General features: G+C 36.5%; 1 protein-coding gene across 2 annotated transcripts in view; it reads right to left on the bottom strand.

The window, feature by feature from the left end:
• The window catches only part of GPCPD1 (glycerophosphocholine phosphodiesterase 1), a 50,936-nt gene that overhangs the window by 13,209 nt on the left and 17,332 nt on the right, over positions 1-20,395 (bottom strand). For both annotated transcript variants that reach the window (XM_045445238.1, XM_045445239.1), the window contains exons 5-15: positions 19,889-19,964; positions 17,970-18,011; positions 15,731-15,854; positions 11,651-11,882; positions 9,343-9,505; positions 8,634-8,766; positions 7,830-7,884; positions 5,309-5,401; positions 2,814-2,891; positions 2,043-2,082; positions 580-641 (exon numbers count right to left, since the gene is read on the bottom strand). In XM_045445238.1, the coding sequence (XP_045301194.1) occupies positions 580-641; positions 2,043-2,082; positions 2,814-2,891; positions 5,309-5,401; positions 7,830-7,884; positions 8,634-8,766; positions 9,343-9,505; positions 11,651-11,882; positions 15,731-15,854; positions 17,970-18,011; positions 19,889-19,964 (1,098 nt within the window). The remainder of the gene's footprint in view (positions 1-579; positions 642-2,042; positions 2,083-2,813; positions 2,892-5,308; positions 5,402-7,829; positions 7,885-8,633; positions 8,767-9,342; positions 9,506-11,650; positions 11,883-15,730; positions 15,855-17,969; positions 18,012-19,888; positions 19,965-20,395) is intronic.

Consider the following 20,395-nt stretch of genomic DNA (forward strand, 5'->3'; position numbering starts at 1 on the left):
TTCAGGGGAGTTCTCGAAATTTGTGTCTCATTTTATGTAACCAGGGTACTCATCTTCTTTGGTTGGACAATCTCATTTGTCTCCAAAAGCTAAGGAACAGTTTGGTTTTTTTTCAAGTTTTTATTTATTTAAATAATCTCTACACCCAACGTGGGGCTAGAACTCACGACCCCAAGATCAAGAATTGCAGGCTCCTCCAAGTGAGCCAGCCAGATGCCCCAGGAATAGTTTTAAACATTGTAAAAATACCTCTCCCACCATCACATGTCCCTCTCACCCCTTTTTTCTGTGCCTTCTATTTCTTGTTTATATACAGAAATGTGTGAATTTCCTATTCTTACCAAATTAACCCATTGAGGTGAGCATTTTTATTCATTTGAGCAGGTGAATTATTCTTAAAAAAAAAAAAAAAAGTAGGATAGGTACACAAACCAAAAATGTATCTTCTCTAAAAGGAATCGATAACAAGTTTTTATAAATGTTGTCCTGACACAGCCTTGTTAGTGCCCAAAATAAATTATTCAAGTTATAACAGAATGAATGAAGTAAGTCTTGTGCTAGTTTTCCTAAGAAACTTACCATCTTAAGAGAAGGAAATGGCTGATTTTCAGAAAAAGAATTTTCTTCCTCAACCACAGATTCTGAAATTTTAAATTATAAAAACTCAGTAGATAAAATACCATTTTATCACTAAGATCTTTTCCTAAACTCTTAGGACAAAGAAAGAGATGTAGAGGTAATTAGGAGATCCTTTTTATGCAGTATTTTTTGAAAACTTGCATATTTATTATGTTTATAAAACCTCCATTTTGAAATAAGCATCCTTTATGAAGACTAGTTTGCAACATTTCATAGAAACACCAAGTTTGAGAGTCCAATAGTGATTATTTCTTACTACTTTTACAAAATAGTCACCAGCAGTGATTAGTTATTTCTCAATGGAATTAAAGAGCAGGGTCCTCTTGCTAAGGCTTCTATTTGAAATATCAAAATCAGTTTAGAAGCTGGAAATTAAGAGAATCTAAAGCTACTATTGTGCTTTTGTTACCACTACCATTTAATTCAAATTTTATCTCAAAACATGTAAGAATTTTTTTCCAAGAGGGCAAAAAAATTTAATAGCAAACTTTTCAACTTTTCCTTTCTTAAAAAAAACAAAAGTGTATTACAAAGACTAAAGTCATATAATATTTTCCACGTAAATATTAAGTAATACTAATAAATTAAATGAATAAAATGTATTTTATTTTTAACAGTCATGAAATAGCTACAAAGCTTAGAAAGTCCTATCTATGCTCTAGGGATACACTTCGGTCTTTAGCACTTCACAATTTCTTCATAAAGGCATTCCAACTATCCTGTTATCACCACTTCAAGTAAACATCTAATGAGCACCTACTATATACAGAGCACTGTAAGTGTCTCAGGGAATACAAAAACATTTTTCCCACCCTAGAGTGGTTTACATTCTAGTTGAAGAGACAGGACGTGTACAGAATAAAGGGTTAAAAAAAGGATCCACTAAATCTCAAATGAATGACACAAACTATAAAGTTCTATGAGAGTACAAAGTGGAGTTACAAAGGGATTCCACAGGCAGGACAAGCTTTGGGGAAACTGAGGCACAGAGTGGTTAAAGTAACCTGCCCAAGGTTACAGTAGGTAAATATTAGAACTGGATTCAGACTCCTGGTTCTGGAGCCAGCTTCTATACTTGATTTTTCCTCTATTTTGTCATGGTTACAAATGTTTGGAAAGAGAAAAGAAAAAGAATGTTTAGAAAGAATGATAGGTACAAAATCATAAAGAACTTTGATGATCAAGCTAAGAAAACTCGTTAACAGTAAAAACATGTAATTACTATACACACGACATAAATGCATTTGAAAATTAATATACGTAAAGACCTCATATCTATAAAACTATTTAGATAGCCCAGTATTATACACATTAAAATGACCAACAGTAGTTAAAAAGAATAAGGAAATACCATATATATGTTAACTATGAAATGAAAACAGCACTTCCATATCGGTACATACCTTTCAGATCTTTAGATTTCAGTGCAGTCACGTGAGCGAGCTAGAAAACACACACACACACACACACGAAATGCAATTGGAGAAAAAGTCTTAGTTTATGAAGGTGTATCGTTAACAGAACTGTAACTTGAAAAGCTAGCAAGTTAAAGAAAACTGTAAAATGTAGAATTATTAGTCAGTAAGAATAATCACTAACAACTGTATATATTTCATATGTGCATACATACACATAAGATCATGATCAAATACCCAAGTAGGGGAGAAGAATATAAATAAAAATTCTTAAGAAAGTATTTACATTCAATCAACCATTTATTTAGGTATCTAACGAGAACAGGAAGAGTCATCATATAAGATTACATGGTATAAAAGATACACAAAGCTTAGATAGTAACAGAAATATAAAAACCAAGGACAGCATAAAAGGCCAACTGTAAAATAAAGACAGTTAGATAAAGAAGGGCTAATGCCGACCAGAGGCGACCTGAGACTACGGAATGAGAAAGAAGGGCTAGCCCTTATGGTCTACCTACAAAGGATTAGAGCCAAGCCCCTTCACATATGCAGAAACAGTGGGGTCCATGGAAACTGTTAGAGAAGACAAATGGATTAGCACAAACCCATTTTTCCTAACAGAAAATCAAAGCATACGCTCTATACATGCTGAATATATAGTCATCTCCATGCACAAAGAGAACACTACCATAAACAAATAAGTATAAATCATTCTAAAACTGAAAGATCATTTACACCGTATGCTATTGTGACTACCTTTAACAACTGGAGTTGGTCAAATGTTAATTCCTTTACTGGAATTTCAAATAATTCAACTGGATCAGCATCAAATTTCTAAAAAGAAAATAAAGAGAAAAATAAGCCTCAAATTATTACTTAATGTTGACCCTAGTCAGGCCTCACATCCCAACTTAGTGAATGATGAGAAGAATTGTTCAGTGGCCACAGTGAGCCCACGTAGGGGAGCCCCTCTCTTTTAGCACCACCTTCCAACTCTTAAATTCTGGCTTTTGCTTTTGATGTAGGTGGGAGTGCCTGGAAGAAAATAACAGCTGGGGGGAGGATAGGGCCCTGAAGACACAGAGAACAAAGCCAGAAATCAGTTATTTTCCCCCACTTCCTGTCATTCTGTTCACATTTTATTTGACCTATATATCCATGTTACATGACTACACAATCAACATGTACAAGTACTATGTAAGGATTAATTTCTGTCAGTAAATTTCTAAACTTTTCTCAATCTTTCATACTTGTTGGTTAAAAATAGCCACAGAAATCAATGGTCACGGGAAACAAATGTCTGATTAGTGCTAAGCAGTAATATGTAATAGGAACTCTATTATGTTTTCCCCATGAGCAAATGTTTTATATTTTAATACCATATCATATGTCACATTGTTCAGACATGAGTTAATGGACCACCAATAAATCTTCAACAAATATGCTAAATCCTTTACATGTATATTCATTCATGTACATATGGTATGAAGCCATGTATGCATAAAGCTTTTCTAGAAGGATACAAAATAAACTTAAGAGTAAGAGAGTGTGACCAAGGAAAAAGGGGAAAAAGGAAGGCTTACTCTTCATAATCTTTTGCAGTTTTTTTTTAAGTTTATTTATTTTGAAGGGGGGGGAAGAGAGAGAGAGAGAGAGAGAGAGAGAGACAGAGGGAGGGAGGGAGGGAACACAAAGCAGGCTCTGCACTGTCAGCACAGAGCCCAAAGCAGGGCTCAAACTCACAAACCATGAGATCACGACCTTAGCCAAAATAAAGAGTCGGACACTTAACCAACTAAACCACCCAAGCGCCCCTTCTGCTGTTTTATAATGAACATGAATTTGTTTTATGAAATAAAACTTGCTTAAAGTACTTGCTTAACATACTTGCTTAAAAATTAAAACTAAAAATACATACAATTTGATACTTTCATTCCCTAACTCATCATCCAGGTTCAACTGAAGAGCAAGACAAAATCTGATTAACAATAGCATCAGTAATACTCTTCAGTTAACTCTCACAGATTTTTAGAAATTACAGCTGGATTCATTAACCTCCATCTTGGTTACTAAGATCTTTAGTGCTCCATTCCTTCTTTTTCTATTTTGCACTGATTTTTTCCCCCATGGCAAAACCATCTGCTCCTTTTCTACTAAGTTATATTTTACCTCTATCATCTAAACAGGTGCACATATATCCTCCCCTCCTTCTCCTAATACCATTTCACAGAAACAAAACCATGCTTTTCTATATATCATACTAATCCGAATCCCCATGACTGATTCGAATTCACGAGTAGGCAGAGCCAGGTGCCTTGCCATATCCACATATACCACAACAATAGTGTCTGGTAGAACATCATACATGATAGCAAATTAGCCTGAACTTTAAATCATCTCAACAGAAAATGATACTCAACAATTTTAAAGAAAATGGCAAATGATCCCTCCTAGTTTAAGTCCTTAAGAAATCACTTAATTGGTATACTAAAGTTTAAGCACTATGTAATTATCAATTACATTTACACAACAATTACAATTTTTAAGAAACTATATGGATTTTCAAATCTTCTGGACTCTATCCTCCACCATGCCATTCTCCATTCTATCTCCACTCCAGTCCAGGCATACTGTACCTCTGGCCACATTACCACTCTCCCTGTCTCTCGTTTCTGTCCTCTTAAATTCCCCTTATATCAAGTACTTACACCGGGAAGTTTAGTTCTGAACATTTCCCTTCCTGGCTCAAAAGTCTGTCACATCTCCCCAGCTCTTAGGTCTACACCCCATTACTGAGGTCCTCCACTATCTGGCTCCAAAGCATTTTTCCACTGTGGCTCTTCTCATTTTGCCAAATCATATTAGCATATTAATTTGAGAAAAAGCTGGAGGCAGAAACAGAAGGGAGCCTAGAAAATAGACACTATAAAAGCTTCCTCTCTTGCTTCAATACAGGAACAGTGGCAGACTGACATAAAAGGCACCTGGAACGTCCTTTTGTTAGATAACAGAAAAAAGCAAATTGAGCAGTACAGAGATCCTGCTCTAGGGAATTATTATTCCTGTCTCCTCACTCTCTTGATGTTGCAAAAGCTTGACAGAGGAAAAGAATTGGTAGTAATCAACTAAGAAAATGAACTGATCAACTCTACTTAATAAATAACTAAATATATACATATACATAAAACCAACTTTCTAGTGTTCAAACCTAAGTAACTCTAAGAGTTAAAAATGAAGGAATTTCAACATACCTTTTTCATTGTCAAACAACAGGTGAGATCATGATACACCACAGGCACAAAATCTTTTGAAAGATGTACATCAAATTCTACAAAGGCTGCACCCTAACAAATAAAGGAAACAGGGATTTGAAAAACACTACCTGGCCCACAATACATCCAAAACTACAAGGGCGTAAAAAATTTACTGTTCACTATAAACTTACAGACTTGTACATAAAAACAAAAAACCTCCTCATGAATTAATGTTACACTTCAAGCTTTTTCTAAAAACTCATTTCTTCTCTGAAAACAATTTTAAGTATTTACTTCATTGTGATAGCACAGCAATTTTTTCCTGGCAAAAATATGGGCACTGATCTTCTTGAACACATCCCAGGGCCACTCTGTGGCAACGGCCGGCCTGTCACCTCCACCACTGCTATTAGCAGAAATGGAGTCCACCAAGAGCCAGGAGTACAGGGCCAGCTGGTGCCTTCTTGCCCCTAGGTCCCAGAGCTGGACAGCTGGCCCTCGGAGATGAGGAGGGAAAGGAGTAAACTGCCGTGCCTTAGCTCTGCTCCCTGCTGAACGTGAGCAGCACACCTTCCAGCCTTTCCAGGCAAAACCCCAGAAGCAGCGTCAAGAGGAAAGGACGGTGCTGCTGAAAACACAGAGAGCAGCAATGGGGTCAAGAACTGCACCACACAAGCCCAATCTCCGGACAGAGCCGCAACAGGATGGAGGACGACAAGAATGAGTTAAGGATGCATTTTTCCAAGTCGGACCCACTCTGACATAAGAATTAATTCAAATAAAGCTGAGAACATAAACTGACCCACAAAGGTGTGAGTTCACTGAAAGAAAGCCAGTTGGGATCAAAGGAAACAAGGTCTGAGAATTCTGTTCGATATTGCAGCCCAGAGAAGTGCTGTGTGGGGACGGATGATACACTTGCACCCCTCCCCGAGCTTTAGGTCACGGAGGGTATTCAACTTGTGAGCACACGTGGATCCCAGACTAGAACCGAAGGAGCCCATTTCCTTAATGACTTCTGAAGCAGGAAATAAGTTTACCTTCTTCTAGTACTGTAAACAAGACAATAACACAAAGCTTTTCTACCGAAGAGAACAAACCCAAGCACCCTTAAATAATTACAAAAATTAAACAAATTATGTAGCTCTTTAGTTTAAATGTTTAACTTTACAGGATCACCATCCTTCAGGAAGATAATTTTACCAAGTGATAAAACTTGATCCCAAAATCCATGTGTGAGTGAGCTCTAAGAAATTAGCCAATAACGTACCAGAACCTCTACAGGGATATTTGTAACATTAAAACAAATAAGCCATTAATAACTTGCATATGGCATTCTGAAATGTGATCAGCATGAATTACAAAGGATCTCATCAGAACATGGAAGAAAAAAAGGCTTAATGACATCCTCTCTCAAAAAGCATGGAGACAGCTAAAGTTCCTTAACAGGGATCTTCACGTACTTACAGCTAATAAACCAATGTTTAGAACAGTTAGCTACAATGAACTAAAACTGGTTCCAAATGATGAACTAGAGCCCAACATACTCATAGATTTAATATAATCCTTTCAACACAAAGATAGAAGTGTCCACTATCAATATTTTCAAACATTAAAATAATTAATGTAAGATGTAATGAACTATAAAATGCAACATTTATATACAACTAAAAGGGGAAAAAATGGTGCCAAACCATGATGCAAGGTTAAGAAAGTTGTAAAACCCATACCCATTTTAGAGATGCTAAAATATGAAAAAGTATGTCTTAGAATAAGTGTGCTCATATAAGTGATAAAGTTAAACATCTCTCTAATCAAGTTTACTTGCTGAACTCTTTTTTAAAAGGCAAAGTTTAAGGCATGTGAAGGACACTGTGGGGAAAAAAATGATAATAAGAGCATGAGATGGTCCTCTGTTTTCACCTTAGCCTAACTTGGGAGCATGAGGCCTTTTAGTCAGGTACAGGGCAGCAGGGAGCCACAGGGGAATCTCAGGTTCTTGATTAAATATGTCAAGTTGCAGTTGCTGGAAAAAACTACAAGCTAAAAAGTGGACACTTTATAACTGGATAAATTTCTTAATTTAACATAATTTAACATAATCAAGATGGTATGCAGGATATAAACTGACAGACTTAAATGTTAACATAAAACCACTATCAAATCCTTCTATAAGCATTATTTCCAAAGTATCTGAATGAGCACATTACTGAGTTAATGAAAACGAATGCTTACTGGGGAATGTTTTCCTTGCCCCCATCACTCAAAACTTGTAACCTCAAACAGAGATGCTAATGATTCCATTGTTTTCATGCCAATCTTCACCAAGAATCTAAAAACAAATGCTTAGAGATACTTTATCTTCACTTAGATATACATTCAGAAGAAGCATACAGTCTCAACCTACTTAACTTTTTTAAGCTACTAATGGAAGAGACTCCCCAGGCCCACATTTCTCTACTTTCCTACCTTTGGACCAATATTCCCAAGTTGTTTAAAAGAAGAGAGGGTCACTTACATGACTAGCAGCATTTCTCAAAGAAGCAATAGTATTTTCTTGAACTTTAGCAAGCCTGAAAGAGAAGAAATATATATAGTTATCATCCACTATAGAAAAGACAAAACAAATGTGATAAGCCAACTCTATCTTCAACAATGGAAACAGTTCTTATCCTGTTTTGAGGCTACTTCTGCCACCACCAAATTAAGATTGTGACCATCACTTAGTTGGTGTATGCATTTATTCCATAAATGCAAGCTCTAATGATTACAGGTATTTACAAGCTTAATATAAACATACCCCACACCCACGCATACCTCCCCAAGTGAGTTGACCTATCAAGGAAAACAATCTTGCAGCGACATGAAGTATGAGAGACACAGATACTTGCTCCTTGCAATGGTGCCTCAGAGGACTTAAATATTGGCAGACCGGGGGAGTGGGGAAAGGCTGACACCCAGCAGGGCAGAAGTATGGAAATGATACTGAGAATAGGTGAGGAAACTGAGCCCCAGAAAGGGAAGCATGCCAAAAGCTGCGATCACAACACACAGACTGAGGTTTGGGCTGCCTCCCCGCATCAAGCTTTCCTGGATTTCTCTTGTTAATGTCCCTCTCGACATCAGTTCAGCAGACATTAGATTAACCAGATAGTCTTAGGAGAGAGTCTCCAATTAATTTGAATTGGGAACCCTAATCACCAAATTACATTAAATCCCAGGTAATAATAAAAGGCTCATTTGACCTTTAGTGGGCCAAACCAATGGAACCTTACCATGCATAAGTTACCAAATGCTAATACCACTCAAATAGTCAACCTACTGAGCAGTTGTTGTAGAATTCCCTGCACCACGATGTCCAACATCCAATGGTGTTCTTGGCTTCCAATACTTGGAAAATGAAGATTTCATATCACAACTGTATCCTGGTAATGGCTTAATAATTATATAGTCAACTTTCATAGAAAAAAAGGGGAGAAACAAAGACAAAGATGATTAAAAAGGCCACGATGAACATTTAAATGGCACTACATTTCAATACCAATCACACCAACTTTATCTCTATCAAATAGAAAATAACAGGTCAAGGGGCGCCTGGGTGGCGCAGTCGGTTAAGCGTCCGACTTCAGCCAGGTCACGATCTCGCGGTCCGGGAGTTCGAGCCCCGCGTCAGGCTCTGGGCTGATGGCTCAGAGCCTGGAGCCTGTTTCCGATTCTGTGTCTCCCTCTCTCTCTGCCCCTCCCCCGTTCATACTCTGTCTCTCTCTGTCCCAAAAATAAAATAAACGTTGAAAAAAAAAAAAAAAAAAAATTTTATAAAAAAAAAAAAAAGAAAATAACAAGTCAAAACTGATTCAAATAAAGCTTCCAGAAAATGTAATTGATGCCCCTTGTTACTATAGTAGTAAATATTCTAAAACAAATTATTAATTTAATCACCACCATTCGCAAAAGCTCAATTTGACCCTAGCTAAAATTTGAACTTAATCTTTGCTCATTTGTAAAGGGACCCTCTGCTTCTCCAGGCTTACCTCTCACTTTGCCTATTGTTTTTCTGGAATTTCTGCTCATGATGGGAAGAGTGAGAATTCCAGCACTCTTCCCACTCTCAGCAATGGTGGATGATAAGAGACATGCTGTCCCCACGTGTCCAGGAAGAGCATCACCCTGAACTACGTGTTCACTGAGATCTTCCTGGGGGAAAAAAAAAAAAAAAAAAAAAAAAAAAAGAGGTATGAAGTAATTCAACTTCTTATACTTCAATATTTTCCATTAATTCAGAACCTATGGAGGAAGATCCATAAAATATGAATCAAACTTATATTCAAGGGGCGCCTGGGTGGCGCAGTCGGTTAAGCGTCCGACTTCAGCCAGGTCACGATCTCGCGGTCCGTGAGTTCGAGCCCCGCGTCGGGCTCTGGGCTGATGGCTCAGAGCCTGGAGCCTGTTTCCGATTCTGTGTCTCCCTCTCTCGCTGCCCCTCCCCCATTCATGCTCTGTCTCTCTCTGTCCCAAAAATAAATAAAACGTTGAAAAAAAAATTAAAAAAAAAAACAAAAAAACAAAAAAAAAAACAACGTATATTCAAGTAATTCAGATAGCTTCTTTGTAATATAAAAGATACATTTTCTTTTAATATATAATATTTTAAGATTTTATATGGTACTTGATTAGTTGTAACTGTTGATTTGCAGTTCTGATCCTCTAACATGTATTAGATGAATTTAAAACACTGATGAAGTTTCTAAGTACTTTTACATTCAAAGACTAATAAGTATCTGTAGTGGGCTGTTAATGTGTATTATATTCTCTAAAAATGAATCCACACAGGTGACATAAAGGGATAGTTAACTCTCTAGGAAACTGAATACTCACTTTGAGATTACACTGGATATTTTATCAGCCTAATCTATGAAAGAAATAGTATTTCCAAAACTGCTCACCAAATGAAAAGGAAGTTAGGATGTTCAAGAGAGTATTAAAAGGTAGGTCCTGAAGAAATAAGGAAACAGTCAACCAAAACCTCACATTTTTATAATAAAGTCCCACAGATCTTATTACTTAGGGAACACTGAATCAGAGATTTTTTTTAAAAATAGAATTCTTTATTGTAGTTTTTTGAAAGGAACACTTTAAATCCCATACAATGCAAGGTAGCCAGAATGCCAGTTGCAACAGCTATGCATAAAGACAATTAAAACTTGAAGACTATAATGATTTTAATTATGGGTAACAGGCGCTACCTGTGAGCTTAAATCCATTCTGTATTCTGCTATTTTCACAAAACTGTGGTTAGGTGCTCTAATCTAATGGAAATGGGAGTGCAAGTGACAAAGAGCAAGAGTGTCAGGAAAGCAGTACACATAACTACTAGCCAGGCACAATAAAGCAAGGACCTCAGTGGAGGACCCCGCATGACTTGTGGAGAGGAGAGCACCTGTACAGCCAGCAAGCCAGAGAGCTCTAATGTTGAGAGTCACAAGCAGCTCTAGAAAGCTGGTAGCAGATTCTAAACAACCTGGCGCACTTCTCACAGTAACTATTTTTTACTACATATTTATAATATCAAGTAAAGTTGCAAAAATGAGTTCACTGTTATAATGCTTTCTTATAATAAAATGCCTCAATAAACCACAGACTTCAGTCATAAAGAGGACACAATCATGCTGGTTACACTGGGTTGCCCACCAATAGTTATACAGTCTGCTTGTCCCTCTATTTACCCTTAGCGGCTCCTTTGGATATTATTCATTTACATTTAGAACAGGCACAGGGGCACCTGGTTGGCTCCGTTGGAAGAGCACGTGACTTTTGATCTCAGGGTTGTGAGTTCAAGCACCATGTTGGGTGCAGAGATTACTTAAAAATAAAAAATTCTTTGGGGCGCCTGGGTAGCTCAGTGGGTTGAGTGACTCTTGATTTCAGCTCAGGTCATGACCTCATAGTCTGTGAGATTGAGCCCTGCATCAGGCTCTGTGCTGACAGTGCAGAGCCTGCTTGGGACTCTCTCACTCCCTCTCTGCCCCTCTCCCTTGCTCTCTCTCTCAAAATAAATAAAACAAAACAAAACAAAAAAGACTAAAAAATAAAACGTTTAAAAATCTTAAAAAAAAACAGGCACTTACATTGATGTAAAACATCAATTCAGCTGAAATTCTTTTTATAGTACTTGAGTCTATCAACTCCAAGTTTTTTAAGCCTGCTGAAATGTATAGAATAAACATCTAAAAAGATGTATGATCATGGGTTTACACAAATCAGACTACAAAAATTAAAACATATAAAAATAAGCCCATGCTTGCATTCTTTCTCAATCCCCTCAGTGAAATAATCACTTACCTCAAAAAAATCAAATATTAGTTCCAGGTTATCTGGTTCCATTGTCTGTATGCTGTACTCTGTCCAACGATCGGGCTGTAAGCCATACCCACACTCTGGCTGCGAATGCCTGCACTTGAATTCATTGTCGCTTATTAAGGATATCTCCAGGCTGTTGGACATTTTGTGAAGAACAGTAGGAGACACCCTATCATCGTCATCTTCTTCCAAGCCCTCTAGTGTCAACTTTACCCTACATGAAAGGAAAAAATAATGAAATGCAAAAAACAAAAATGGAAGAGGAAAACTCATACAAATGTTACCTAAATGCTAAATTCAAAAGTGTTCCCTGGGGGCACCTGGGTGGCTCAATTGATTAAGCCCCTGACTTCGGCTCGGGTCATGATCTCGCGGTCTGTGAGTTCGAGCCCCGCATTGGGCTCTGTGCTGACAGCTCAGAGCCTGGAGCCTGCTTCAGATTCTGTGTCCCCCTCTCTCTCTGCCCCTCCCCCATTCACACTCTGTTTCTCAAAAATGAATGTTAAAAAAAATTTTTTTTAATTAAAAAAGTTTCCTTGAATATGCTAATTCTTTAAATAACACAAATACCATATTATATAAGACTGCATCATACTACAGGTTATGGCATTAGTTTCATAAAATACTTATGTTTTTATCTACATATATTTCTGCAAAGTATTAAAAAAAACAAGATACATGCTCATTATGCCTGAAGTTGTTTTCATTGTTTTTTAAAAAACTGAATCTACAGAGGCATTTACTATTATCTCATTTATAACTGGCCATGTCAAATTCTTCTGAAATGTCTTACTAAAGAACATACGTATAAAACAAGCATAAAATTGAACCATATTGTTAGTGTACATTAAAAGACTAGAGTTGGAGGCTGTAAATTAAAACTTTTCCCTTTTCTTCTACCTTATCCACAGTGAGTCCAGGTACTCTGGGAAAAGTACATTATTAAGGAAAAATACTGTATTAAATCTATTTGTGTGTATGCATACTTTTTACATGTGTTATGTATTTATATTTATGTGCTTTCTAAATGAAACATGAACAAAAAACAGACCAAGAGTCTAAAACTTTTTATAGGCTTCAAGCAATGAAAACAAAGACCAAACTGTCTAAGCCACAGAGCCACAAAAACCAGTCTCCTCCCAATGAGAAACAATTACTTGCATAGCGTACTTGTAATGCCAAAGAGTCAACTCAATTCTAGAATATTTCTTGCACCAATTGAAATGTACATAGATTAGGAGCGCCTGGGTGTCTCAGCTGGTTAAGCGTCCAACTTCAGCTCAGGTCATGATCTCACAAGTTCAAGCCCCACATCGGACTCTATGCAGACAGCTCGGAGCCTGGAGCCTGCTTCAGATACTGTGTCTCCCTCCCTCCCTCTCTCTCTCTCTCTCTCTCTCTCTCTCTCTCTCTGCACCCCTCCCCCACTCGTCCTCATTCTCTCTCTCAAAAATAAACATTACAAAAGAAAAAAGAAAAAAGTGTACATAGATTAAACAATTATAAACTATGAACATAGAAGTGATGTTACCTGCTGTATAGAGTAACAGTTAAGGTATGAAAACTTTTCACTCTAGATTTAAATGAGATCTGATAACACAAATAATGGAACTGTATTAGTGGGGCCTGCTCTCTCTACATAACCTACTGCCTCCAACCACTGCTGAGGCCCAAGGTCTCTCAGAGGGTATATCTACACAACTCAATTAGCAATACTGTTCTATAATCACACAGTAAAATCAAGAGTAGTATATTAATAATAGAAACAAAAATCATCTTTTCTCAGAAGTCTAACTCTTAAGAGTTCTGGACAACTGACTCTATTAGTTAGCCTGAAGGAACAAACATTCTCTACCAGGATATATGAAAAGAGATCACAACTGCATAGTAATAAGTGGGCAAGAAAGGCATAAAGATTTTTTAAAAAATGACTATTAGGGCACCTGGGTGGCTCAGTCAGTTGGGTGACTGACTTCACTCAGGTCATGATCTCACAGACTGTCAGTTCAAGCCTCACGTCAGCCTCTGTGCTAACCACTCAGAGCCTGGAGCCTGCTTCAGATTCTGTGACTCCCTCTCTCTGCCCCTCTCCTGCTCACTTTCTGTCTCTCCCCTTTCATAAATAAACATTAAAAAAAAAAAAAATAAAAATAAAAAATGACAATTTTGCTAACAGCAATGTTTTAGCAAAAAAAAAAACAGTTTTAATAAAATAAAAAATTTCAAGTTTAAAGGGATCCATGAAAGAATTTTAGTCATTTATGTTAAAGGTTTTCTTTAAGTAGCTATATGAAGGTTATAATCGATCATAAAGAGACACTGCTTTCCCCTTATTGATGAAGTCAAATAAAAGAGAAACTTGTATTTAAAACTTAGTGGTAATGAGACAGAACAACATGTCTAGTGTTTTACCTAAAATGTACAAGCTTTTGGGGTGTCTGGGTGGCTCAGTCAGTTGAGTGCCCAACTTTGGCTCAGGTCATGATCTCATGGTTCATGAGTTCGAGCCCTGCGTGGGGGGCTCTGTGCTGACAGCTCAGAGCCTGGAGCCTGCTTCGGATTCTGTGTCTCCCTCTCTCTCTGCCCCTCCCCCACTCCCGCTCTGTCTCTCTCTCAAAAACAAATAAACGTTAAAAAAAAAAGGGTTAAGATGTATAACCTTTGCTAGATTTTTAAAGTCCTGATATTCTTGCAGGTAAATTTATTTCCTATGCCATGAGGGTTTAGTCTATCACTAATATGAATTGGGGGGTGGGGGAAAGGTGGTCAGAACAAACACAAATTTCTAGTTATGCAGAATTTTTTTAAGTTTCTTTTTTTTAGTAATCTCTACACCCAGCATGGGGCTCTAACTCAGGACCCTGAGATCAAGAGTCACGTACTTTTCCAACTGAGTCAGCCAGGTGTCCCATACACAACTATTTCAATAGGAATCAGTTACTTAATTAGTAGAGCCCACCAAAGTATGGTTATACAAAAAGATTCCAATATAAGCCTGAGTAACACAATAATATATACAAATACTCAAAGTAACTTCTACATAAACAAGAATGGTATAGGACTCCGTATGCATTTGCAATCCAAGCAGAACCCCAACCATTAATTATCTACTAATTCCTTTAAAAAAAAAAAAAAAAAAAAAAATTTTTTTTTTTTTTTTATGTTTTTGAGAGAGCGAGCGAGCTCGAGCAGGGGAGGGGCAGAGAGAGGGGGAAACACAGACTCTGAAACAGACTCCAGGCTCCAAGCTGTCAGCACAGAGCCCAACGCAGGGCTCAAATGGCAAGTTTAAATACTGCAACACTAAGAAATTTTAAATAGTAGAAACTACAAAGATACATACACTTGGAAATCACTTATCTATATAAAACCAAAATTTTCTGGTTTCAAATTTAGCAGTTAAGACTAAGAGAAGTGGGGCACCTGAGTGGCTCAGTTGATTAAGTGTCCAACTTTGGCTCAGGTCATGATCTCATGGTTTGTGGGTTCAAGCCCCATGTCGGGCTCTGTGCTGACAGCTTGCAGCTTGGAGCCTGGGGCCTGCTTTGGATTCTGTGTCTCCCTCTCTCTCTGCCTCTTCCCTGCTCATGCTTGGTCTCTCTCAAAAAATAAACAAACATTAAAAAAAAAAAAAAAAGACTAGTATGTTTAACTGTAACAATCTGAGTCAGGGAGGCAGTTCACTCTTACAAGACCCTTCAGTTAGAAAATGTAACATTATCTGTAAGTGTGTTATGTTCTTAGTTTATACACTTAAAGGCTAAAAATCAAATGGGTCAGGGGCACCTGGGTGGCTCAGTCAGTTAAGTGTCCACCTTTGTTTCAGGTCATGATCTCTGGCTCATGAGTTTGAGCCCCATGTCGGGGTCTGTGCTGACAGCTCAGAGCCTGGAGTCTGCTTTGGATTCTGTGTGTGTCTCTCTACCCGTCCCCCTCTCATGTGCGTGCACTCTCTCTCTCAAAAATAAACATTAAAAAAAAAAAAAAAGAAAAGAAATCTACATTTACTAACATTTGTTAGTAAAAACAAATGGTCTAAGTAACATATACACATTGCAATACCTAAATCTAGATTTCTTTAATTTTTTCTTTGTTATTGAAACAGGAGGTTTTTCAGAATAATGCAAACGTAATCTTATTTCAGTCTGACATGTCAGCCATCCAGAATCCAGAGTTTCAACACCATCTGGCAGAGTAAATATGAAAACAGTAATTATTATACATATGTTTTGAAGCAATCTGTTAAGTACAACACACGTTGATAATTCTAGTTCATGTTCACATTTTAACACACTCAAGTTATATATCACTGGAAGTTCTCTCCAAAGCAAACATAGAGATAGTCTTAAATTTATCACTGAAAAACACTTTTATATTAAGGGGAAAAAAGTTAAATGAATATTAACAACTAGCCATATGTAACAACTTACGTAAATTAAATTTAAACTTAAGTAAATTCTCACTGAATCCATTATCGAAGTTATACAAATCTATTTCTGGAAGACTATATGTTCCAAATATCTCTAACCTAGCAGCTGTTTCACTGGGGATCACACTTACAAAGCTTCACATGAGCTATGCAGGTGAAACTAGTCATATCACTACAGCTGAAGCTTCAAACATGAGAAGGTAAGGACAAAACTGTGAGTGAATTATGTATTCTCACATTTATATTTTCTGCCATAAATAAATTGCATGATCAAGGTAACACTGTGTTAGCATTATTTAACTTGAAATTTCTTGCTAACATATGTAATGAAAGTTTCATAAATACCAGAGAGTTACCAACTGTTCTGAACGTGTTTTTTTTTTTTTTTTTTTTTTTATCAACAGGACTTGAAAAAAAGAAAAAACCTTTTCCTTTAGGTATAACTTTAAAAGGTTTAATAATTTTCAAATCTTAAAAATAAAGAGAAACTATTATCCTTTTTAATTTTAAACTCTTCTCAGAAATGGACAAAGTTGAAGAAATGGCTTTTCATCCTGAAAGCTAACTTAAGCTGAGTTTTAAGAGAATAACAACTACAAAGGAGGAAAGAAATGCCATGCATTTATAACTACACATAGTAACTAACATACAATAGAGGGATGTAATGTCATGCACTATAGTTAAGGACATGAGAAAACTACTCCATAAACCAAGCTCTCTAAAACATGTGACATAAGGGGCGCCTGGGTGGCGCAGTCGGTTAAGCGTCCGACTTCAGCCAGGTCACGATCTCGCGGTCCGGGAGTTCGAGCCCCGCGTCAGGCTCTGGGCTGATGGCTCAGAGCCTGGAGCCTGTTTCCGATTCTGTGTCTCCCTCTCTCTCTGCCCCTCCCCCGTTCATGCTCTGTCTCTCTCTGTCCCAAAAATAAATAAACGTTGAAAAAAAAAATTAAAAAAACAAAACAAACAAAAAAAAAACATGTGACATAAAAATATAATCTTTTGTAAATAAAGGAGACTCTAAAACACTACATGCTAAAGCTATTCAAGTATTTTAGGCTACCTTACAATGTAATATAAATACAGTAATCCCAAATAAAATTCAGGAAAAGAAGTTAAATTCCTATCCAAATACTGTCAAAGCATGTATATTTTTGAAATGCATAAACACAAGTATCTAGGATCAGCAATTTATCTCTGGTTCACAGTCACTGCAAGCACACATTCTGCTCACCACCCCCCCCCCCCATCTTAGACTTCTACAGTATAGGTTCTAAAATAAAAATGCAGTTTAGCATGATAATGCTATTACACTGTGAGAATTCCAGTCATTGAAGACAACTTAAACCCTCAGGATGAAGTATTTACTGAAGCAAAAAAATATATGAACGGGTAACATTTTCAATATATTCAGAAGAAAAAGCGTTGTCTACTATACTGTAAGTTAACTGTTAAAAATCTCAGGAGAATTACTGGAACATTTTGTTTAATCTGGATCTTACTGTAAATGCATATACACATACACAAAATGCACAAGCTTAGCTGAAGAGTTTAGAATGTTTAGAAACATTAATATCAAACATAAATGTCAAAAAGTGATGATATATTAACAGTTAGGTATAATACTTTCAAGTTAAGTACATTAACTCATATACCCAAAGTCACCAGTCAAATAAAAACCGAAAGGATAAAATTTTAAAGTTTAAGAATTATATTGGAAACTATTACTTAACAGAATGTACTTGTTTCTTGGATCTAGTCTCTGTTTTCAATATCATGCTCTATCATAGTTCCCTGTGCTGTTTCTAATGAAATGTAAAGTAACATCTCAATTATCAGTAGTAAAGATCTTCAAAACTCAGTCTCACTTACTGTGGATTCCAAATTGTCCGTCGTCAATAATAATTTCACTTTCTAGAATTGAAGGAAAATAAAAAAACTTAGTTAAAATTCATGATGTATATAGAGTGAACAACTGAGAAATCACCCACCTTAAGGATTTTTAAAAATATTAAATCTAAAATTTACAAGCAGCCCAAAGTGAATAAGCATATTTATTGTAGCCCTCAATAAAGAATTCCCTTTTAAGGAGACTCTCAAACGGTAAAAGTGCTTACAAACTTGGTGATGATTCGTGGTGTTACAAGAAGAGAAAGAAAACTCCTCAGAGAGGTGCTCTGGAGGCTCTGGGGCAAACCTCTGCACCCACCAATTTATGAGACAGGCTGCTGGACAACAGTATCTCCCGGCTGATTATTTAAACCAAAGGTCTTGGCACAATTAAAATGCTTATTCTTATGTAGTGCATATTCTGAACTTATCTAAAAGGTAATTCTCCTCAAACCCCAACTATTCTCTATAGCCGGCTACAAGCTTTACAAACAGCACAAACTTACCTGCGTATACAGAGCTGTGAGGAACTACCAAAAGAATAAGTGCTAGCACATTCCCTTCTAACAGAAATTTCAGCTAAGTGAGAAAAGCTGGTAAGCCCCACCCTCCTGAGTAAAACGCTATCTCCCCTTCTACTTCCTTTCCCAGTTTTACGATAAACGTTAAGTCTGATGTATTCCTTAAAATAAGTGTGATAGTTTCCAATAAAGATTCTTGGTAGACTTCACGCAGCTCTTAAGTTTAGAAGTTATGTTTTCTAAAAGTATAACATTAATTTTTAGAAGACCAGAAACAAACATCTCACTTCTCACAATAAGTAAATATATATTTAACGGCAAGATGCTTCCAAACGCAAATTATTTTTTAATCTTTAATACCTAATTATTTTCCAACCTCAGTATGGGACTATTATAATTCTAAAGTACACTATCACGAAAATTCTAAATATACTATCAAAAATGTATTACAACAAAAAAAGAAAATCCAATAAAGAGGATGGAATGAAATATCTGTTTAAACAAAGATGTGCCCTTGCCACAGGCTAAAGCAGGATCTCTCACTACTTTCTAATCTAAGATAGCTACTAGCAAGCCATTTATTATCTTTAAATGCTAATTCTCTCTAGAAACTAAAAGAAACAGTTTTCAGCACTGAGTCAATTTACAGATGAATCCAAGTGGGGAATTTACGTATGTGAAATGAACTTCAAATTTTATAATCTCAGTATGGAAAAGGAAATTCAAAAATACTTGTATGAAGAGAAATGCCATTTTTAGGCACAAGAAAACTGAATGATGTTTAAAAAACAAAACAAAACTGATTATCCATTTAAACATAGCCAGCAGGTATTTAAGTAAATTAGGAGGAAAATACGTCTGCTACCACCAAGAAATCTGAATGCGTTCATACAAGCTTATTCAAGTACTTACTAGTTAAAAACAAAACAAAACAAAACACAATAAATAGGATAACTTATTCTACTGCTCTTACTATTCAAAGTTAAAAATTTAAGAATCTTTGTTTTGGATTAATTCTTTCCTCAAATGTTCTCTGAAGCTCTCTGAGCAAATAATCAAAGCCATGGATGCTCAGTCAAGAAGAATGGTATTTTACAAACTCTGTAACTACTCCAAATGAAAATAAATATTCCACAATAAATCAATCTAACCACCCCCCAAATAACTTGGCAAGCATTTCTAACAAAGTTTATAAAGAAAGGCAATTAAGAACTGTTTAGTTTTAAAAGATCCATGATATGCTAAGTGAAATTTGCAGTACTGACAATGCATTGACCTTAAACTTTAGAATAAAAATTTATTAAATCCCACTAAGCCATTGTGCAGCATATTAGTAACTTTAATGCATATGCCTCAAACAGATGCAGTTAATGCCCATACCTAAAGGGGTTATTGATCGTGGTTGTAGATGAGTCTCCCACTTGTGAACTATGACTTGGCATGGACCACCGATAGTCTGCAATTTAAAAGTTAAACGTCTGCAATAATTTCTTAGATCTTATTTTCTACCCATGACTCCATTAGATGTTTGTGGCCTAAGTCTTATACTAAATATGAAACCAAGAGATTCATCTTGTTATTTATCAATGTTATATGCCAGAAATCAGGAATGTACCAGGTCACAAAACATGATGAGTGCTGGAAGAAAATGAGGGTGAGGCAGTAAACAGAGAAAAATGAGATGAAACTGGCACATAAAACCATCTTAACCTTATTCTTAAATCTGCCTACAATATTCAAAATATTTTAAAAGAAATTTTCATCTTTAGCTGATGTTCTGTCCTAAGTTAAACTAACACCAAATATAATTTAGGCTTGGTTATGTCAGCAGTCAAGGAATAAAGTAGCTCATCTTAAGTAACTCTCCAAGTGTTTGGAAAAAGCCTA

Source organism: Leopardus geoffroyi, chromosome A3 (genome assembly GCF_018350155.1).
Source record: "Leopardus geoffroyi isolate Oge1 chromosome A3, O.geoffroyi_Oge1_pat1.0, whole genome shotgun sequence".
Taxonomy (NCBI): domain Eukaryota; kingdom Metazoa; phylum Chordata; class Mammalia; order Carnivora; family Felidae; genus Leopardus; species Leopardus geoffroyi.